Here is a 23,846-nt window from a genome sequence, read left to right as displayed (position 1 = left end):
CTTTCCCTAAAACCACTGGCACCCAGTTCACCAAGCCTAACAAAGTAGACTCAGTTTGCCAACTTAAATCACAACTCAGTCACCACGAAGAGTTCTTGACCACAGAGAAAACACATAACCAAAACCGTCATGCCAGCTTCACTGTAGACACTGGACCCTTTTCCCCACCAAACACAGGGTATTCCACCACCACATCAACACACCATGATCCCTGCCACCATCTTACATCTCACTGGTGTTGGGCCCACAGAAAACATCGGCAGTTCTTGCATCAAGATTTCTCTTCTTAAAAGTGAGTGAAATTTGCAGCACATGAAATGCAGTGTTCAAAATCTCCCACAAACTCTGCTTTTTTAAATATTGAAAAAAAAAAATCAAATAGGCAAGCACACACCCAGTGAGAGAGCGAGAGAGAGAACAAGAGAAAGAGAGAGAGAACCGCAGATACACACAAAGCCAATGGTGATGAACATTTCTATGATTTAATAACTTATTTTGAGACCTAACTTAAAAAAAAAAATCAGACAGCTTGTTATTCTTTGTTTTTTCCACATTAAACAAACTGTGGCATCAATGAAGTGCATTTTCCAAACAACTTCCACAGCAAAATGTATTATTATTCAGCAGTTCTGAACACAATAAAGAAAAACTACCTACACTGTCCAAGGTGTTGTGCAAGAAGTCACAAAAGAGTCACACAAATGTTCAAGCTAAATACAGCACAGTGGCCCAGAATACTAACTCTTGACATACTACATACGAGGTCTATTAGAAAAGTATCCGGCCTTATTATTTTTTTAAAAAACCATATGGATTTGAATCACGTGTGATTACATCAGCCAAGCTTGAACCCTCATGGGCATGCGAGAGTTTTTTCACGCCTGTCGGTGACGTCATTCGCCTGTGAGCACGCCTTGTGGGAGGAGTGGTCCAGCCCCCTCGTTGGAATTCCTTTGTCTGAGAAGTTGCTGAGAGACTGGCGCTGTGCTTGATCAAAATTTTTTCCAAAACTGTGAGGCACATCCGAGTGCATTCGACAAATTAAGCTGGTTTTCGGTGAAAATTTTAACGGCTGATGAGAGATTTTGGATTGTTTCTATCGCTGTAAGGACTTCCCACAGAGCGGGACGTCGTGCAGCGCTCCGAGGCGACGTTGTCATCCTGTTTCAAGCTGAAAACCTCCAAATTTAAGCCTCTGTTGACCCAGAACGTCGTGAGAGAACAGAGAACTTTCAGAAGAAGTCGGGATCATAAGTTTATCCAGACATTCCACTGTTAAAGGAGATTTTTTTAATGAAAGACGTGCGGACGGCTTGGCGCGTCGGCTCGCAGCAAGCGCAGCCGCTCGCCACAGGAAAAACACCTCTGTAGGAAGCCTTAAGGACAAGTTGGAACATGCCCTGCTGTTAAACAATTTCTCAGATACTCACTCAACTGAAAGCCACCAAAAGCCGCCTGGATTTTACAAATGGTTATCAACACGGAGGTGTTTTCCTTACAGTGATAGAAACAATCCAAAATCTCTCATCAGCTGTTAAAATTTTCACCGAAAACCAGCTTAATTTGTCGAATGGTATCCACTCGGATGTGCCTCACAGTTTTGGAAAACTTTTGATGAAGCACAGCGCCAGTCTCTCAGCAACTTCTCAGACAAAGGAATTCCGACGAGGGGGCTGGACCACTCCTCCCACAAGGCGTGCTCACAGGCGAATGACGTCACCGACAGGCGTGGAAAAACTCACGCATGCGCACGAAGGTTCAAGCATGGTTGACGTAAAAACATATGAATAAAATCCATATAGTTTTTTAAAAAAATAAAAAGGTAGGATACTTTTCTAATAGACCTCGTATATGTAAGGGTGGAATCTCACTGGGCTGCCACAGCTTGTGACCGGCATTTGCGAGGGATTTCGTGGCATTCGCTGGGTGATGCCATCCCTCGCATGAGTCACAGGCTGTCACTCGTATCCTGCTTGTATTTTGAACAGTTTGAAGTTGGTGAGTCAACACAGGTCCTTGTGAAGTACTCACACAGCTGCCGCGGGTGTTGCAAAGCCCTCTGATTGTTGTCTCCACGACTCATAACGTGCGAGAATCATGAGAGAACTTAGTGAGGGGTTGACGACACGTGAAACTACATTTTGAGTGATTGGAGACACAAAACTGACATTATTTGTGGGAGTCACGCACGAACTGAACTGGGAGTAAACCAAGCACTTTGTGCGCAATGTGTCATTTGTACCACTTTAGTGAGATACCAACTGTGAATTAGTCCCTCAATCAAGAACTAAATTCAGCTAAGACCTCCAGCATGTACACTGAATCACAGCCGTTGCTGCCACCGTGTCCATGAAGTGTTGGGCATCCAGATAACTATGGTAAAGAGACTGCATTTATATAGCGCTTTCCATCTGCATCAGATGCTCAAAGCGCTTTACAATAATGCCTCACATTCACCCCACTGTGAGAGTGCTGCCATACAACATACTCACTATACACTGGGAGCAACTAGGGGATTAAGGACCTTGCTCAAGGGCCCTTAGTGATTTTCCGGTCAGGCTGGGATTTGGGCTCAAGATAGACCTTCACCTCCCCTATGCTGTAAAGCAGTTTGATTCTCCAGCTACTCTTCAACAGTGGCATCCAGTCAGATACTGTCCTAAGCAGAGGTGGAAACCATCTTCAGTCAGGAAAGGTCCTACCACATATTTGTTCCATCCACCCACTAAACCAGCTGATTCTAATTAGTTCAGTGCTTCAGGCAGGTAGATAAGCTAATCAGTGAAATCACCTCTTTTAGCTACACAGACAGAAACAATACACGGTATGATTTTACTCACTGAAGCCGGGGTTTTCCCCTTCTGTATGTAAGTACAGCTTTGACCACAAATATTTATACACTGACAAAGTAATTATTATAGATAAAGGAGAGCCAAATGGAGAGCCAAAACCAAACAAACTGAATTTCATTCATTTTCATGAACAAATAAGTTAAAAAGGTCTAGAGCTGATATAAAGTCTTACATACGTATCCCATGGAGTAAAGTTAAAACCATCATTTATCAAGCTTGGCTGCTACTGAGGAAGACACTTGATCTACAGTGTGTTGGCTGATGTATATCAGCTGTTTCATTTGACGCTTATACAAGGGCCAGATTATAAATTTGCCTCCAACGCAATTATAAATTACAAGGTTGTGCATTAATGCCACAAAGTGGACTGCAATATGACAAAATGACAAGACCAGGAAGAAAAAAAATCCTTCATGGGGTGAATGACAATCAGTTACAGTACTTATGATGACCACAACAGCTACATTATTCACTGTCCTCCCAATTATCTTTGCAGTCTTGCCTGTTTGAGCCTGTCGATATTTGTCTTTACATTAAGATGCTTCTGCACACATCAATTTTTGAAAACAACATGATGTTATTGAATTCCTCACAGCGGAGGTTTGTGCACCTGTTGAGATTCATTGACAACTGAATGTTGTCTGTGACCACACCTGTGTACAGTAGATGTCAGTACAGCGTGGAGGGTAAAGGCTGAAAATCCAGCCATGAGTCTGCATGACCAGACCCGTAGCCGTTACACCATAACAGCCACAGATGCACAGCATCAAGTGTGGGTGCGATGGCATATTCCTCATGGAACCTTTGGAACACAGCAACACTGCCAATTCCGACTGATAAGCAGAAACTTTGCAAAAGCTGTGTACTCGTATATGCTTAAAGAGGGTTTGCCTGGAAAAGATGCAATTCTTCAGCATGACAATGCTCATCCACACACAAGCTGACAAACACAGGGTGCACTGCAGGGGCTCAAATATTACCACACCCACGATATAGTCTGGCTCCCTTGCCCTCCAACTTTTTCCCTTTTCCCAAGCTGAAAAACACTTGAGGGGACACATTACACTAATTATGCAGAGGTGCAAACAGCTGTGCATCGCTGGTGGTGAGAGAAAACAGCCAATTTCTAAGAAAAACCTGTCCGGCATACGAGGTGCCTTCAATAAGTTTTGAAACTTTTTTCGTAGGGGCAGTTATAATTATCCCACACTCTTGTAATTTTGATATGTCATTACCATATGTCTGAGGAGACAATCTACCAATTTGTGTTATTCCAGGTTGAAAGAGACAGCTGTATGTGGATGTTAAGCGGACCCTACTAAATCATGCTCATCACAGCTGACTTTTTTTGGAAAATGCAGTCGGGACGGGAGGACAATTTGGAAGAGCGATATGCTATAAAATTTTGTGTTAAGCTCGGAAAGAATGCTACGCAGACTTATGAACTGCTTCAGACCGCTTATGGATTAAATTGCATGGTCAGAGCGTTTCGCTGGCACAAAACGTTTAAGGGTAGCAGAGAGTGTGTGAGAGACGATGAGAGGTGTGGGAGGGGGAATTTTCAAAATTCATACTTTTATGGATGAGGACCGTCGAGTGTCAATAGAGACAATAAGTGCAGAGTTTGAAGTCAGCGTGGGAACTGTGCACACGATTATTCATGATGATGAACTGAACATGCGGAAGATTTGTGAGAAGTTCAGGACAATGCACCAGTCCATAACTCCATCCGTGTTTCCAACTATTTGACTGAGATGGGCATCAAGACAGTTCCTCACCCTCCCTACAGTCCAGACCTTGCTCCCTGTGACTTTTGGTTGTTCCCCAAGCTCAAGGAAAACCTTAGATGTAGTCATTTTGAAACCATTGAGGAGATGAAAGAGGCTGTGACAAGGGTCGTGGACACGTTCACACCAGAGGACTTCCACGGGGCCTTCCAGAAGTTGTTGGAACGATACAACAAGTGCATTGCATCTGGAGGGGATTACTTTGAAGGGGACTAGAGTTTCGTGCTTGTCCGAGGGAAAAAAGTGTCCCTACGAAAAAAGTCTCAAAACTTACTGAAGGCACAGCATTACTGCATGCAATTCTGTGCAACACTGCACTTCTGTACACAACAAAAAACTGAGTGCGTGAATCCAGAGGAATCAGCTGAGAACATGAGACCATGATCACACAGCCCACAGCACCTGTGTGCTCAGAACAGGGAATCAAACCTCAACTCAGAAATCCAGAAACACAACAAAAACAGCAGGTCGGTCGTTCGCTCTCTCTCTCGCGCGCTCTCCCTCATTCTCACTCTCTCTCTCTCTCTCTCTGTGTGTCTGATCAAACCTGTGACTTTAAAATAAAAGCGCACTCGCTTCATGTCGGTGCGCTCATCAAACGCCCTGATCGATCAGCTCTGATCAAACCTGTGACAAAGAGTCCCAGAAGAATTTTTAGCCATGCTGATGCTCTCCAGAAACATTTACTGAAAAATGTCTGAAGGACCTAATTGACATGGTGAGATGCTGAAGAGCTTTGCTCGTTCATGTCCGCGACATATACCTATTATTTATATGTACGAGGTCTGTTAGAAAAGTATCTGAACTTTTTATTTTTTTCATAAACCTGATGGATTTGAATCACGTGTGCTTGCATGAGCCAACTTTGAACCTTCGTGCGCATGCGTGATTTTTTTCATGCCTGTCGGTTGAGTCATTTGCTTGTAAGCAGCCTTTGTGTGAGGATGGGTGTAGTCTCTTGTCGTTTTTTCTTTGCAAGGAAATGGCGGATCGACTGGAGCAGCGCGACTGCATCACATTTTGCCACAAACTGCGCAATAGCCAGGTGGAAACCATTCGGATTATTCAGATGGCTTTCGGTGACGATCCTCTGGGCATCACACAGATTAAGGAGTGGTACAACCGGTTTAAAGACAGCCGCACAATGGCGGAGAGCGCGTGGTGCTCCGATCGGCATCAACACGCTGAAATGACCGGATCATTTCCAAAGTGAACACTGTGGTGATGTGGGACCGTCGTGTGACTATCCGAGAAATTGCGGAAGAGGTGGATATCAGCACTTTTTTGGCACATTCCACTGTGAAAGAAGATTTTGCCATGAAAAGAGTGGCGGCGAAATTCATGGGCACAACGCTGATGGCGCAGCAACAGCGCCTCCGTGTTGAAGCCTCACAGGACATGTTGTAACATGCCCAGCTAGTCAACCATTCGGAAGATTCAGACGGCTTTTGGTGGGTTTTCAGTCGTGTGACTATCCGAAAAATTGTGGACAAGCTGGACATGTCAGGGCATGTTACAACATGTCCTGTGAGGCTTCATCACGGAGGCGCTGTTGCTGCGCCATCAGCTTTGTGCCGATGAATTTCGCCGCCACTCTTTTCAGGGCAAATCTTCTGTCACAGTGGAATGTGCCGAAAAAGTGCTGCTGTCCACCTCTTCCACAACTTCTCGGATAATCACACGATGGTCCCACATCACCACAGTGTTCACTTTGGAAATGATCCGGTCGTTTCAGCGTGTTGATGCCGATCGGAGCACGGCGCGCTCTCTGCCGTTGTGCGGCCATCTTTAAACCGGTTGTACCGCTCCTTAATCTATGTGATGCCCAGAGGATCGTCACCGAAAGCCGTCTGAATAATCCGAATGGTTTCCACCTGGCTGTCGCCCAGTTTGTGGCAAAATTTGACGCAGTCGTGCTGCTCCAGTCGTTCCGCCATTTCCTTGCAAAGAAAAAATGATGAGAAACTCCACCCATCCTCACACAAAGGCTGCTTACAAGCAATGACGCAACCGACAGGCGTGAAAAAAATCACGCATGCTCATGAAGGTTCAAGGTTGGCTCATGCAAGCACACGTGATTCAAATCCATCAGGTTTTTGAAAAAAATAAAAAGGTCGGTTACTTTTCTAACAGACCTCATATATGTATAACCCTACATGCTATCCCGGTATTTGCGGTCACAGGTTGCAGGATTTCTCTGTGTTCCCAGGTGAAGAAGACGTCAGCGGGTCAAAGAGCTTTTCTTATCGTGCACCCCTCTGTGGAGCAGTCCTTCCTGTGAATGTGAGGCAGTCACAGTCCTGTGGACATTTTAAAGTCAAGACTAAAACCTATTTTTATTCTCTTTCTTATGAATAGTTTTTTATCTGTTTTATTATTTTACTTCTGTTTTTAATTATGATTTTTTTTATTTTTACTTATTTATTTTTTATGTTGAACTGTTCTGTGTGAGGCACTTTGAGACGGCTTTTGTTGTTATTTGGCGCTTTATAAGTTGATTAAATTGAAATTGAATATCTTGCTTTTGTTGGAATATTCACATAGGAGGCACAACTTTTCAACTGGCTCCTGTAAATCAGCAGAATTAATTGTCTCATATTGACTTGATTTCTCATATTGTAAAAAATCAAGTTCATTCATATATACAGAAGCGAGGTCAAGTTACTCACAGCATTCAGTGCAAAAGACAGACATGTTCATTCTCAGTGTTGGTTCTCCAGCATGACCGTGGCAGATGCAAAAATGTCCTCAAAATCCTCTTTATACAAGATGCTCATAAGTTGTATTGTAGAGATTTGCAAGTTCGACTGCAAATATCTACCTTAATGCCTGGAATCATATTTCTCAGCAGATAGTTTAATGCCACTTGGATATTTTAGCCACTTTTCCATATGTGTACCTGAACAAATCAGGACTGCCTGTTGTGGGAATCTACCCCATTCACATGTGCAATAAACTGAAGGATGACAGTCACAATAGCCATGTCCATACATCACTGTGAAACACTTGTTAGACAACTGACCCTCATTTCCATTTTAATTCCACATATTGCTGTGGTTCAGACTGTAACCCCCCAGGAAAATCTTGAGCATCAGACAGTCAAGATGCACATTATACAATATCAGAACCAGATTTACATTGGATAAGGTCAATTTATATCAGTCATCCATGACACAATTTGTGTCTGTCATGGATAAAGACCAAGATCCCAGTCTTAGAGCAACTTCCTGATCCAGTTTTCAGCCGTGTGATCTGTATGTGGTGAGAGTGTTGCACTCACGAGAGATTTACTGACACTGGCAGTGACATTCATGTCTCTGGAAGCTTAGTTGATAAGTTGGATAGTTTATGGATCACAAAGTCCTGGACAGAGGTGGCTAGAATGCAGGTAACTTTGCAGGAGGGTGAACATCAAAGTCTTTCGAGTCATGGGGCTTCCACTTCCACTTTATTATTGTAAGAACTAGATAATAACAAGTGACCTAAGAAGATCTAAGTGTTGGGATCCTCAACACTGGCTCATGCACAGGGAAATAAGCATAGTGTTGCAGCTGATACCAGAGATCTAGGACAAAGGACATACAATTATAATTGTATGTCACAACCATACAACAAGAACTGCATGCATCAGTAGCCCGTCCACGCTTGGACCTTTATTTCTCCTGCAAAGGTATCAGCGAGTGAAACTTGCATTTGGTCAAGAAATGTCATGACTCCATAAGCGCTTCGAAAACATCACTCCACCTCACAGGTCGAGGTCCCAGAGGTAGAACTACCACTGTTGAGACAGCCAATCCTGAACAAGTCCAAACCTATCAACTCACATAGATACACTTCGGTTGGCTGAGTCCAGGAAGTCATTGAAAGCTTGGAATTTAAAGCTGGGCCCGTCACCACACATTAGTACAACGTGTTGTGCCTTACAATATAAATTTTAACTCTATAGGGCATTGCAGTCATTTGGTCAACTTTATTTAGAAATTCCATGGTTGAAATACAAGCTTTGAGGTGATTGTGTATAATGTTAATTTCGTGAAAAAGAGAAGAGACAAATATATATTTTTTAATACTAAAATGAGACATTACTACACTGAGTTTAGTGATTTAGAGCACTGACGCAAGACAATACTAAAATAACCCTTACTGTTGATGAAAAAAGAATGAGACTAAAATAGTTTGCATGAAATAAAAAACTGAAATAAAATAATTTTTGGCATCATTTTTATCTATAAGTGCTCAATTCATTCTGAATGTTGCCAACAGCCACCAAGGCAGACAGCATCTATTTCCTGTAGTACTGCTGCCACCTTGAAACACCCTGAAACATGAAACTACAATGAGCGAACAGATCTTGTGGGAGAAAAAGCTTGATATCTGTTCCCATTTTCTGACAAGAAGCTTTGCAGATTTAAAATATTGGGGAAAGCACCACGAATCTTCAATCATTCAATAACTGTATTTTTGCAGGTAATGATAACATTCATTATTTTCAGATGTGTGAAACACTATATTGACTGAAAATGGGCAATCAAGAATAATCTAATTGTTTTTGTTACTAACTTAAAATGTCTTGACTGTAACAGGGGACTAAAATACATTCAGGTCTCTTTTTGACTAAAACTATACTAAAATAACCAGACTTTTAGTTGACTAAAACATGACAACATAAATAAAAATGACATAAGACTAAGACCAAGACTAAATGAAAAAAAGAGGTGACAAAATTAACAGCAGCTTATGCTCTGATTTACGTAGTTTCTGACCTAGCACTTTTTAAATCAAAGCTCAAGACTTATTTAATTTAAATGGCTTTTAAACTCAGAGCGGCATTGTAACATTTTTTGCTTTTATGTTGCCTTTTAGTTCTAGTGTATGTTGATTTTTATTCCTGTGAATTTTAGTCCTTGATTTTAGTGTAAGCACTTTGGTCACCTTTTGGCTGATGTAAAGAGCTATAGAAATAAATGTGACTGAATGTTCATACCATGAAATTATGAAACATTTTAAGAACTGCAGACACACGGCACACACAGTACAGTGTACGCTTGTATGCCAGAATAGTGCACTGTGTACAGTGCTGTTCAAGCTTCCATTTGTGACCCCACTGTGACAGAGAAATAAAAAAAGAAAAAAATTCTTTGTGTACACAAAAGCTACAATTATTTTGCATGTTTGATAAATTCCTGTGCATATGATATGTGTCAGGACTCATGGTGGTATGAAACTGGAAGCAGTAGGAGACACATGAAGACTCACAAGCATGGTTGGTTTAGATGAATAAAAGGCCTAGACCTAGAAACCAGGTTTTGGGTTCAGTACAACAGGTATGCGACATGGTACAGGCTGGGATGTGGTCCATAACCAGGTAGATTCGGTCACAACGGTGTTGAGGTATAAAGCAGGGCAAATAAGGCAGAGCGAAATACAGGTGGAGTTCAGGATACGGCAAGGTGGAGGTCGGAGCACAAAAGCAAGGTCAAAATACTGTTGTGGCTGGCGTGCCTGGCTGGCTTTTGTGTGTCTTTTGTTTCTGTCTTTTGGTTTTCCTTCCAGGTGGTGCGCATTTGGGACTGAGTGGCTGTGTAGCTGAGTTTATCAGGACCTCACCCTGATCACCTGCGGCTCGTCAGGACTCACAGCTGTGGTGCATCTACATGGATTGGAACATGGTGGCATGTACACAGTGTGTATTTGCCAGAGACTCGACCTTGTGACCAGACGGGTGAGATCGTCATCTCGAGAGCCATCTCATCATCAGTGGATGCAGAGAACGTCCAGGTTTGATGCATGGTCTGTGAAAGAGGAGGGGGTGAGGTCTCACGCTCGTCAGCACACTTCCTGAGGTACGTTAGATTTTGTGACTAACATTTATACAGTCAGTAAATGTGGTGTCCCTCACACCTTATTATATTGAGCTGTATGTAGTCGTTTAATCAGCTTCCACTGCAGTGGAGTTTTGTGAACAGGGTGTTCCATGCCTGCAGGGTGGGAAGCTGATTAGTAATTAAGCCAGGAAGTGTTTGCTGTTTGTACACCTTTGAGCGGTCCCTCTGTGTGTAGAGTGTGGACTCACATGATGATTTCTTCTTTCACAGACTTGGTTTGTCGCGGCCACCTGGGGGGTGTCGGCGGGGTCCTTGGGTCCGAACTGGTTCTGGCTCCGGACCGTTTTTTGCTGCTGGGAGCACACCGCAAATCCGCCACGCCAGACCGCGCACTTATTTGTTTGTATTTTTTCACATCACTGTTATGTTTAATTAAACTCTGTTATCCTTGTACCGTGCTCTGCTTATTATTAGACTGGTCCTTCAAAACGCTGGTCGGTTCTTCCGGGCTGCGTCCAACACATAACAAATACACAAGAGCAAACTGGACAAGAATGCGAGGTGAGAAGTGAACGAAGTCAACAATCGGGGCAGTGAACTGTGGAACTGTGAGGGTTGTAAATAAGGGAGCAACTAATCAAGGTGGGATGTGAAAAGGTGCATGGGAAGGTTCTGGAAGGGGTGTGGTTTTGTGAATCAAAGATGAGGGAAGAAAGTAAGAGACAGGCAGGAGGGCACAAACAAAGCGTTGCAAAAACAGATAAGTGACAGAAGTGGCAGAAAAACTGAATAACGTGACGTGTTCCAGACAAACAATAATGCATAAGCAAAACAAAAAGGGGCAGAACTAAGAAATACTGTGACTAGTCTAAAGAGCGCAACCCCCCCCCCCCCCAAAAAAAAAAAACCCAAGGAACCTAATATTAAACCAAACTAGGACGGAACTGATACTGGCTGAGACAAAAGGGAATACAATAACTGATGAAGGCAAAACAAGCTATTGATTAAACCGCAAATAAACAAAACCCGGTGAATACAGAATAATGCAATAAATAAAACAAGATAACTGATAAACAAAATGCAATGAATAACAAATGGAACATAATCACATAAGCAACACTGGATATAAATAATAACAAAAACCTATGACTAAAGCATAATACAATAAATGTGATTAACAGAACTAAACTAACACTAAAATAACTTAAAGGACCATGAGCGAAAGAAAACAATAACCAACTACAAAATAAATGATAACCAAAGAGTGAACAGTGATGAAAGTGCAAAACAAAGAAAAGCAACAAACAGAACCAAACTGAGATTTACATGACAAAGGTAAAAACTTAAAGCAAAACCAGAAATCAGAGGAAATACTCCCAAAAGCTAAGACCTATACTCGAGCTGGGGCTGAGCATGACAATATGCACCTTTGCTGTGTCAAGTTTCCACACAAAGACTAATAACACCCAGTGTGTGTAGACATTATTATTGATTTATGTGAAAATCCCCAACAGAATACCATTTATTTTGTCAGTGACTGTCATGCCTGCCAAATCAAGATGAAGGGCCTTTATTGTCCTTGTACATACATACGAGGGCTGTCAATAAGTTACGGTCCTTTTTATTTTTTTTCAAAAACTATATGGATTTCATTCATATGTTTTTACGTCAGACATGCTTGAACCCTCGTGCGCATGCGTAGGTTTTTCCACGCCTGTCGGTGACGTCATTCGCCTGTGAGCACTCCTTGTGGGAGGAGTCGTCCACCGCCCCTCGTCGGAATTCCTTTGTCTGAGAAGTTGCTGAGAGACTGGCGCGTTGTTTGATCAAAATTTTTTTCTAAACCTGTGAGACACATCGAAGTGGACCACGGTTCGAAAAATTAAGCTGGTTTTCAGTGAAAATTTTAACGGCTGATGAGAGATTTTGAGGTGATTCTGTCGCTTTAAGGACTTTTCACGGTGCGAGGACGTCGCTCAGCGCTCTCAGGCCGCGGTCATCAGCCTGTTCAAGCTGAAAAAAATCCACATTTCAGGCTCTATTGATCCAGGACGTCGTGAGAGAACAGAGAAGTTTCAGAAGAAGTCGGTTTCAGCATTTTATCCGGAGTAGTCCACTGTTAAAGGAGATTTTTTTTAATGAAAGACGTGCGGACGGGTCCGCGCGTCGGGACGCAGCCGCCGCGACGCTCCGAAACAGGAAAAACACCTCTGTTGAAGCCTTAAGGGACAAGTTTGGAACATGTCTGCCTGTTAAACAATTTCTCATATACTCACTCCACGAAAGCCATCAAAGCCGCTGGATTTTACAAATGGTTATCAACACGGAGGTGTTTTTCCTGTGCCGCCGCACCGCGTCGGCTGCGTCCCGACGCGTGGATCCGTCCGCACGTCTTTCATTAAAAAATCTCCTTTACAGTGGAATATCCGGATAAAATGCTGAAACCGACTTCTTCTGAAACTTCTCTGTTCTCTCACGACGTCCTGGATCAATAGAGCCTGAAATGTGGAGGTTTTCAGCTTGAACAGGCTGATGACGCCGCCTGAGAGCGCAGCGCGACGTCTCGCACCGTGAAAAGTCCTTAAAGCGACAGAATCACCTCAAAATCTCTCATCAGCTGTTAAAATTTTCACTGAAACCAGCTTAATTTTCGAACCGTGTCCACTTCCGATGTGTCTCACAGGTTTAGAAAAAATTTTGATCAAACAACGCGCCAGTCTCTCAGCAACTTCTCAGACAAAGGAATTCCGACGAGGGCTGGACGACTCCTCCCACAAGGAGTGCTCACAGGCGAATGACGTCACCGACAGGCATGGAAAAACTCACGCATTGCGCACGAGGGTCAAGCATGTCGACGTAAAAACATATGAATGAATCCATATATGTTTTTGAAAAAAATAAAAGGACCGTACTTTATTGACAGCCCTCGTATAACTGAAATACCTTTTTACAATTTGATGATTACTTGGATGGCCAAAGAAGCTTCATCTTACAGGAGCAGATAGCCTTATGGGCCTTTGTGCAGCAAAACCTGCAGTCTGAGGATCTTACATACCCCCTTAAACCAGAAAAGACAAGTTCAGAAAGAAGAAGTGAGAAAAAGCAGGTAATGACAGTTAAAGGGCACTTTTACTTCCACTACTGCCTCTTTTGCGATGTAAGGTATTTTCAGAGGGTTGATGATGCCAGTCACACCGCTGCCCATGTTTCACAGCAGAAACACCCACACCAAAGCAACCTAACAGGATGACAGTGGCGATGCACCATGTCTGCCTCACTGTCATTTCCACTGACAGACAACGCACCACCAGCTGACAGGCACGCACTTCTATGTAAAGATGACTCATATCACATGTGGCAGAGCTGCTGCAATTTCAGTAAAGACGTTTTGGTAGCAGCAGGCTTATGACTGAACACAATGATTGGGGATGGTTCCCTTCCAACAATTCAACAGCAAAATGCTTTCACTTATAAGCAACAACCCTCAAAAAAAAAAAAAAACAAACAGCAATGAAGTTAATATTTTTTAATCAAATAAAGAGTTTAATGTATGCAGAATCAAAAAATTGAAATTGTGCTCACCAAGACCCTTTGGCATGATGTTGCTGGTGTCTGAAGGATTGGCTGCCCAGTAGTAGTACTTCAGTGTATGCATGAGTTGAAGCACTGTTCCCACTCGGCGGATTGTGTTGTAGATGGCTGCTGTGCCAATGAACTCAGCAGAAAGGTACGTGTACAGAGAAAGCTGCACCTGAATTGGGAACACAGACTTTTATCTGCAGTATTAACTGTGCACAGTCAATAACCTCTCTGCGTGTAAGCAATCACAGTTTAAAACCCCTGAGCTTTATACGTTTCCATAGCAGCCAGAGTAATTTGCAGTGCTGGAGTAGACGAGGCTTGCAGGTGAATGCAGCAGTGCCCACTGACCCAATATTACTCAACATCATAAGTGTTGCAGCTCCACTTCGCTCAGCGATGATTAGCATATCCTCTGTAATTAGTAACAGACCTGACAGGAATTCTTAATCCTACCATGTTCAATCCAGCAATAAATGCCAGCAGCCTTTCCCATATGTCATAAATTATACAATATTAACGACTCAAATGTGAGTGGTGATGAAAGCCAGCAATGTGCTTAGGATGTGAGCGTGATGCGAATTGGTTTAAGGCCATGGAACTTAATCACTGAAGGTAAATGAACACCGTGTTGCTGATAATGTAATTTCCATCAGAACATAAAAGAAGAAGGTGCTTGTTAAATCTCATTTGTCTATAAGCACAAGGTCCGTTGGCCAGTGTAATTAATACACAGGGCGTGTTCTCATTACCTCACCCAGCGGGCTGTGTGGCTTGACGATACAGACAGAGGAAATGTGAACTCTGAGGCATGTCCTAAGGGAAAAAGCTAGTGTAGCTCTGCGCCAGTGTTCCTCAAAGTGTTGTAACCCACTTCATTACCTCTGCTGCTTCTGTCTTTTTTTCCCTCCCTGTCCAGAAATGCAGCCTTATGGGAGGTGCCACTAGCAAGCCTCCAGACACCTTTGTGTTTATTTCCACTTTTTATTTATTCATGGTGTGAGCCCTACCAAGAGTGTGACTGTGACAATTATATTTTCCATACAAACTCAGCTCCTGTGATACAGTTGATTGAGTTTTTTCATTGATCATGGTTTAAAGTGATAAAATAAAATACTAGAACATTTACAAAGATTTAGTTGGGTTCAAGAGTGGCAAGAAAATTAAAAATTATGAACTCTGCAGGCATTAAATGTCTCATAAATGCAAGAATGTAGTTGGTGTTGTAATTATCATTTTTACAGGTTGTAACATCTTTAAGGTTTGCCTCAGTTTGTTTGACTTTTTGTTAGTAGTATACATATACTGCATATACATTAGACAAACACTCTGTGACATCCCCCATAGGTTTTCTGAAGAGGAATAACCAGGAATAACTAGATTTTCAGATGTGGAGCAAACTACTATTTATACCAGACAATGCAACATCAACATGGCGTGTTTGGTATCTAACTGTCAAAGTAACAATGTTCACATCCAAGAGCCACTTGTACAGTACAAACAGCTTTGTTCATAAATGGAGTGTGTGATTTAAAGAAACTTCCCACAATCACCTTCATTTCACTCTAGTTGATGTAAGTTCAGACATAGCGCACATTGCAGGTTACTCTATAGTCTAGCTCTTAAAAATGAACGATGAATCCTGTGATAGCATTAGGAAACTAGATGCTGTAATGAGCAATTTAAATGTTCATTGATTTGTTTCACGTGCCAACAGCCAGGGGATGTGAGCGCGGACCGGGCCGCCGGGCCACCCACCCTTGACCGCCACCCAATCCTCTCTGCACCCGACCCCCATGGCCCCCTCTGCAGGTGGTGAACCCACAGGAGGGCGGGCCCATGTCGCTCTTTCGGGCTGAGCCCGGCCGGGCTCCATAGGCTAAGGGCCGACCACCAGGCGCTCGCGCGTGAGCCCCAACACCAGGCCTGGCTCCAGGGTGGGGCACCAGCTCTGCCATACCGGGCGACATCTCGTTCCTTGATTTTTTACTGGTCATGGGAGCTTCTGAACTGCCCTTAGTCTGATCCGTCACCTAGGACCTGTTTGCCTTGGGAGACCCTACGAGGGACACAAAGCCCCCGACAACATAGTTTCTAGGATCATCTGGGTACGCAAACTCCCCAACCACGATAAGGTGGCAGCTAAACTCCTCCACTTGCCTCAAGTGGAGGAGTTTAAGTATCTCGGGGTCTTGTTCACGAGTGAGGGACGGATGGAGCGTGAGATCGATAGACAGATCGGTGCAGCATCTGCAGTGATGCAGTCGCTGTATTGGACTGTCGTGGTGAAGAGAGAGCTGAGTAGGGGGGCAAAGCTCTTGATTTACCGATCGATCTACGTTCCGATCCTCACTTATGGTCATGAGATTTTGCTCATGACCGAAAGAACGAGATCGCAAGTACAAGTTACTGAGGTGAGTTTCCTCCGCAGGGTGGCTGGGCGCTCCCTTAGAGATAGGGTGAGGAGCTCCGTCACTCGGGAGGAGCTCGGAGTCGAGCCGCTGCTCCTCCACGTCAAAAGGAGCCAGTTGAGGTGGCTTGGGCATCTTTTCCGGATGCCCCCTGGACGCCTCGCTGGAGAGGTGTTCCGGGCATGTCCCATCGGGAGGAGGCCCCGGTGAAGACTCAGGACACGCTGGAGGGACTACATCTCTCGGCTGGCTTGGGAACGGCTTGGAGTTCCCCCAGAGGAGTCGGGGGAGGTGTGTGTGGATCGGGAGGTCTGGGCGTCTTTGCTTGAGCTGCTGCCCCCGCGACCTGACTCCGGATAAAGCGGAAGAAAATGGATGGATGGATGGATGATTTGTTTCATTTTTGAAAACTCATCAACAACTCAACATGATGCAAGACAACCGTTGAAAAATGGTGCATGAGTAAATTATTTATGGAAAGATCATTTTCCCATGTGCATCGACATGTCAGCTTTTTACTACCTCAACAAAACTTGTTGCCATGAGGAAAACTGTGCTGAAGAAAACCCATGGTTTAAGCATACTTGACTGTCAATAAAGGTCTAGTCAGCAAGCCTGACTCAGTTTGATAAATCAAATTAGACCATTTCTTATTCTTGTGATCATTGCCTTTTATTGTGCTACACTGTTAAACCGAACACTCCATTTTAATACAATAATTAATGTAACTCAAACTTTGGAAAAAGTTATAGTCACTCATTTCCATTAATTAAAGTAACTTAAAAATGAATTGTTGCCATAACAACTCAGTTCCTTTAAGTGCATTTAAAGTTTTGGGGCATTTAAGTGTTGGTGATGTATTTCCAGTGCATTCCATTCATTTATGTTTATTACGTTTATGTACCATAGGCCAGCAGGTGTCGCTGTGCATATGTAGTTAGTAAACCTCACTACCAACAGCTCAAAATAATTCTCTGGTCACAAGGCCAGAGCCCTGGGTTTTAGCCTTCTGGTTAGAGAGTCCGACTTCCATGCCAGAGATTATGAGTTCGCATCCCGAGGGGAGTGAATGGGCAGAGTCATAACAACACAATGCAGAGTCAACAAGTAAACTAAAAAATGCATAAAAAAAAAATCTAATCCAAAATGTAATGCAAATTTTTTAGGCAGAAATTTATGTCACTTTTTTTACTGAAAAACATAAACTAGATTTACATAAGTTTAATTAACTATAAATTGTTAAGTTACGAAAACTTTAACAATTACATTTTGGAAAATTATTATATTTAAGTTGGCAAACTCAAATGGTTTAAGGCAATTGGTTTCCTCAAATGGTTTGAGTTCAACTAACTCAAGTTAGTTTTACAGTGTAGCTATAATCCGTATAAAGCTATCATGTAAACTTCACTTTCATGGCTTTATGACTTTCAAGATGACGTTTACACTTTGATCCCCAAAGTATCATCTCAAGTGAAAGGGCCAAAGTCAAAATATATTCTAAATTTGATTTTCTGAACGTCTTTCATTAAGAGTTACAGTGAAGGCAGACAAAACGTGACTGTGTGTGATCTTGACGGTTAGCCATTTTACCCTGAAAATAACACCCAAGGTGGGAAGCTGATTTTGAACCCTGCAACTCAACTGACTCATTGAGAGTGCATAGTGGCAAATACTTTGATTGGAACCAAGGACATACTGCACACATGGATGAGACCATTCACTCTGCAAATACCAGTAAGACCTAACCCATGGTTGGCTGTAATCTCACATGTTAAGATGTTTCCCACCATGGGTTCAGATTTGTGATACCTGCAGGAACTCACCTTGGCAGGGGTGTGGATCCAAATAGCAGCATTAAATAGAATGTGGTCACACAGCTGCTTGAGCAATGGAGCTCCATGTGTCAGACCATCCAGATACTTTGCAAAGGACAGGAATTGCTCTAATACAGCCCTGGTGATGTGGACACGTGATGCCTGCAGAAAGTACAGAGTCCTATTACACAGTATTCAGCAGGCCAGACCATAACAACAGCATGTCCCACATATTTCACATTTACACAATGGAAACATTGTAGTATGTCGATATTCACTCGGTGTTTGATTTTAGTCCATTGAAAACACTCAACAACAACAGCAACAACAAAACCCAGTTACCAGACCACTGAATGGGAAGAAAATTTCAGTTGACGTGTACTGTCACTACCCTTTTCTGGCACCTGTTCTCTGCTCAGGTGGGGACTGGAGGGCAGGAGATGTGGCACAGGGAGAAGGGAAGGTGTGGGATAAACAGATCACAAACAGATGGTGCAATACATGGAAGTGTGAAAGCTAGCAGGGGGAAAGAAGCAAAATAAATAAATGAAAAGGCAGCTCTCAGGTGCAGAGTCTGCCTGCGTGTTTGTTAACAGCAGCAGAAAGCCAAGGTGAAGTGAGTGACAAAGTGGAATCTTTTTACAGGGCTTCAAAAAAAAAAAAAACCTGCACTCTGGGGTGGCCAGCAATCTGCCAGATCTCCATCTGAAAATAAGAAAACGACGACGGACACAGAAAGAGGAAAAACTGAGGGAGGGAAGGAAAGTCCTCCTACATTGTTCTTCTTTTTGCTCTTTTTTAAATTTCAAAGACATGCAGGACTCTTCCACAGGGAGAGGAAGATTAGAGTGGTGACAAAGAGTGCAGACAATATGCAGTGTCACACTGATGGCTCAAAAGCTAAAATGATTTTAAAACCATTTATATCATAGAGACACTTAGAAAGTCATTGTAAATTTCCATTTCAACCAGAAGAAATAGAAAAATTTTGCCTATTTAGTGTTAAATTACACTCAAAATTGAGAATAACTGATGCAGAACAAATTCAATGGATGTGCTGTAAAAAAATAATTATCTTCTGTTGCACGGATGGGTAATTTTTGGTGAATATTTGGGGGTTTAGCGCCTTTCACACTGAATACTTCAGGCCAATCCGTCAACGCTTCCCAATCCGTCGATGCATTTCCAACACCTCATGACGTCAAGATGATTCGCTTCGGAAGCAGCAAGGGGGCGGAGATTGCTACGTCACAGTCTGGCTGTTTCCACAACCTGAAAAAAGTTCAGCGATCGCCATCTTGAATTTGCGTTGCCTGAACCACAAAAAAGCTTTAAAAAACAGCAGTAGAACAATTCTTCCATCACCCTGCTGGGAGAAGCTTTTTTTCAGCTACTTTTCGGAGTGACGCCGACTGAGGGAGGACTGACGACTTGGTGGGATATCGATCGAACCGCGACAGCGGGCCGACCCGCACGGAGAAGCCGGCCTTTAGGCATCATTCCTGGGCAGACCGAGGCAGGCAGCCGGGGTGATGGACTAACCGACTTAGTCCAAAATCTCCCACTTTTTGGATAAATGCGAAGTCCCAGATTGGCCAACGGAGTTTAGTTCTGCAGCTTTATTGAGGTGAGAATAAAATAAAAGTAAAACGTGAGGTTTCTGCACTGCTGTGAAGGTTTATTGATCGCTAATGTTAGCTTAGCTTTTTAGCACAGTTGATCTGAGTGAACGCTTTAATTTGTAAATGGTTCAGTCTGTTTTTTTCTTTTTTATATATAAACTGTTTAGTGTTTCTTTATATTTAAAGAAATATTTTTATTTGTCCCAATCAGGAACATTTACTGTGCAGACAACCAAACTTCCATTGATGAGCTGAACACCATGAAGTCCAGTCGAAAGAAAACATCTCTGCTCTTCAAAATAGGACAAAAGTGTCTTCAGCAACACCACCAGAGATCAAAGCTGCAGAAGAGACCTTCATCTGGTCCCGAGAATCCAGCATAACATCACCTGCTTCTAAATATACTCAACAAAAATATAAACGCAACACTTTGGTTTTGCTCCCATTTTGTATGAGATGAACTCAAAGATCTAAAACTTTTTCCACATACACAATATCACCATTTCCCTCAAATATTGTTCACAAACCAGTCGAAATCTGTGATAGTGAGCACTTGTCCTTTGCTGAGATAATCCATCCCACCTCACAGGTGTGCCATACCAAGATGCTGATTAGACACCATGATTAGTGCACAGGTGTGCCTTAGACTGCCCACAATAAAAGGCCACTCTGAAAGGTGCAGTTTTGTTTTATTGGGGGGATACCAGTCAGTATCTGGTGTGACCACCATTTGCCTCATGCAGTGCAACACATCTCCTTCGCATCATCCGTGAAGAGAACACCTCTCCAACGTGCCAAACGCCAGCGAATGTGAGCATTTGCCCACTCAAGTCGGTTACGACGACGAACTGGAGTCAGGTCGAGACCCCGATGAGGACGACGAGCATGCAGATGAGCTTCCCTGAGACGGTTTCTGACAGTTTGTGCAGAAATTCTTTGGTTATGCAAACCGATTGTTCCAGCAGCTGTCCGAGTGGCTGGTCTCAGATAATCTTGGAGGTGAACATGCTGGATGTGGAGGTCCTGGGCTGGTGTGGTTACACGTGGTCTGCAGTTGTGAGGCTGGTTGGATGTACTGCCAAATTCTCTGAAACGCCTTTGGAGACGGCTTATGGTAGAGAAATGAACATTCAATACACGAGCAACAGCTCTGGTTGACATTCCTGCTGTCAGCATGCCAATTGCACACTCCCTCAAATCTTGCGACATCTGTGGCATTGTGCTGTATGATAAAACTGCACCTTTCAGAGTGGCCTTTTATTGTGGGCAGTCTAAGGCACACCTGTGCACTAATCATGGTGTCTAATCAGCATCTTGGTATGGCACACCTGTGAGGTGGGATGGATTATCTCAGCAAAGGAGAAGTGCTCACTATCACAGATTTAGACTGGTTTGTGAACAATATTTGAGGGAAATGGTGATATTGGGTATGTGGAAAAAGTTTTAGATCTTTGAGTTCATCTCATACAAAATGGGAGCAAAACCAAAAGTGTTGCGTTTATATTTTTGTTGAGTGTAAAAGGCTCTTTCAACAGCAACTATTTTATTATTTTTTAAAAAGCTGTTTCATTATATATTTTAACAATAAATGAACGGATCATTAAAAATGTCCATGAAATCAAAGTCAAAAGACATTTGCACAGGTAGAAGCTCTCCACTTATTGCGCTCAAATTCATATTTTAGAAATGACTCTGTCCTGATAACAACATTAAAGGCAATTACATATTTTGGCAAAATTACAAGTTGATTTGACTATAAAAATATTCATCATGAGGTTTATGTCACAGAAATCCTACTTTACAATCAGTGCAGTCATTGTTAAATTATTTCCTGTTGCATTTATAATAAACATTTGTATTTATTTACAGTGTTTGTTTTTCTGGTTGAAATGAGATATAAATAATCTACCAGACTTAAAAAAATGTACAAGTTTCCATGTTATTTTGTCTAAAAATAAATGTCCGAGGTTCCTCATGTTAAACAAGAAATTATCTAATCTGAAATAACAGGTGGTTTTAATTTACAGATGAAAGGTTTCTAAAGAACCATTTATTGATTTATTTAGCTATTTTAATTACAAGTGTTCTAAACTTTTTTAACAGTAATCAGAAATTCTGAGGTAACAAACAACAACAACAAAAAACATTTCCAAGGATTTTTCTTCAGAAAACTGCTCTATAAATGAGCAGTCCTGTGACACATTTGTTTTGTACAGATCAGAGGTTTCTGCACCGATCTGTTTTGTAGAGATCAGAGATTTCTGCCACTAGTCTTAAGGTACGTCACAGCTCAGAGCCTCAAAAGTTGGATTGGGTTGAACTTTGACCGCGTCAGCCTGCGTCAGAAGCGTCAGAAGCGTCGGTTTAGCTTGGCTTATGACGCGACGCTTGTAACCAGGGGCAGCATAGCGGGGGGGCACGACCGTGCGGGAAAAAGAAAAAGAAAACGGTCAAAAAAAAAAACTGGGGTGGGGGGGGTTGTCCTGACGGGGGGGTTCGTGGTTACAACGCACTCAACTTTTGTTCAGAATCAGCTTCTTATCACTAGTAACGACGCAGCTGTCCTCTCACTCATTCAGCAGCTTCACAGTGCTTTAAACAGTGTGGATGCTGAGCGTCCACAGAGGTCAATAGCGAAGCAAAGCATGCAGCGAAACGAGACGAGTCATTGGATAAATGATGGGCTTTGTCCCGCCCATCGGACGCTCAGCGTGTCTGGGGGTCTATGGGGCAGTGGGCTGGCCTTGGCTGGCCCGGACGCTCAGCTTCTGCATGATGATTGGATGATCTGTCTGAGGCTGAATCCCTTTTTGATTGAGAGCGAAATGAGCGAATCAGTGATCTTTTGGTGTAAACATCCGTGGGAGCATTTTTTAATTTTCATTCTGTTCTGAGTTGAACCGGAGACTTTCCTAATCCTCTTAGCAGCATTTTCTTTGTTAAAAACGACTAGCAACAAATCGAGCTTCTATTTCTGGTGTTTTTTTGTAGCTGCTTGTGTTTGGAGACTGACTTCTATCACTCTTTCTGACTTCTATCGCAGTTTCTGTCCCTACCGAGCAGCGGGTGCTGCTGAGCCCCTCCAACGTCACAAAGCACTCACAGGCAGACACACTTCACACTAGCCTCGCGCCAGTCCCAGGTAGCAAGCTGCACATAATGGCAGACAATTTGAATGTTGTGGACCGGATTTTGGCGAAGCCATTTGATAGTCTTCCTTACGAAGAAGCCATGGCTGCTGTCATGGCTTCAGCTCTCAATGGTTTGCAGGCCAAAGTTAAAGCAATAACCCCCAGTGCAATGTTTGTGCATTGCTATGCACACAGACTGAATCTGGTTCTGTCTCAGGGGGCTAAATGCTTATCTGAGTGCAGAATATTTTTTGCATCACTCTCTGGGTTTGCCACATTTTTCTCAAAATCCACAAAGAGGATGTCTTTTCTTGACTCTGCAGGCTGCTCAAGGTTGCCCAGAAATGCTCCTACTCGATGGAATTTCACATCACGGATAATGAGCACTGTGGCAAACAATTATGATGCCCTCCTGCAAACTTTTGAGATGATCATTGCAGGTAAGTCCATGGATGATGACACATTAGACTGTGCCAATTTCTTTGTGTTTGTTATTGCAGTAGTCATTAAAACCGGTAATTTGTTCTTGAAAATAGCTGTTGTGAGTTAATTTGTGGGATTGTGGGTGTTCTGGACGAAGTTAGTGTTTTCATGGGTGGTGGGGTGGAGGTGGTGGCCATGTTAGTGTGCGCGGGGGGAGGGACGGGGGGCGCACGCAGGGGGTTTCGCCCGGGGAGTAAATCACTCCGGGACTGCCACTGCTTCTAACGCATCTAAAAAGCAACGCGTCTCATTGAAAATAATGCTTTTAGACCGATTTTGATGCATTTGACGCTTCTGACGAGTTCAGTGTGAAATGGGCCTTAGACTTTTGAGAAAGATGTA

At 43.0% G+C, this 23,846-nt stretch overlaps 1 protein-coding gene across 1 annotated transcript in view; it reads right to left on the bottom strand.

Annotated features, from left to right (window-relative positions):
• nbeab (neurobeachin b) overlaps positions 1-23,846 on the bottom strand; it is a 1,103,372-nt gene that overhangs the window by 598,466 nt on the left and 481,060 nt on the right. The window contains exons 12-13 of the mRNA XM_034168398.1: positions 18,278-18,430; positions 14,047-14,215 (exon numbers count right to left, since the gene is read on the bottom strand). Coding sequence (XP_034024289.1) covers positions 14,047-14,215; positions 18,278-18,430 — 322 coding nt within the window. The remainder of the gene's footprint in view (positions 1-14,046; positions 14,216-18,277; positions 18,431-23,846) is intronic.

The sequence above is a fragment of the Thalassophryne amazonica genome, chromosome 4 (assembly GCF_902500255.1).
Source record: "Thalassophryne amazonica chromosome 4, fThaAma1.1, whole genome shotgun sequence".
Lineage (NCBI taxonomy): Eukaryota > Metazoa > Chordata > Actinopteri > Batrachoidiformes > Batrachoididae > Thalassophryne > Thalassophryne amazonica.
The sequence above is the reverse complement of the archived record's forward strand: the minus strand, read 5'-3'. Positions and strand labels throughout refer to the sequence as shown.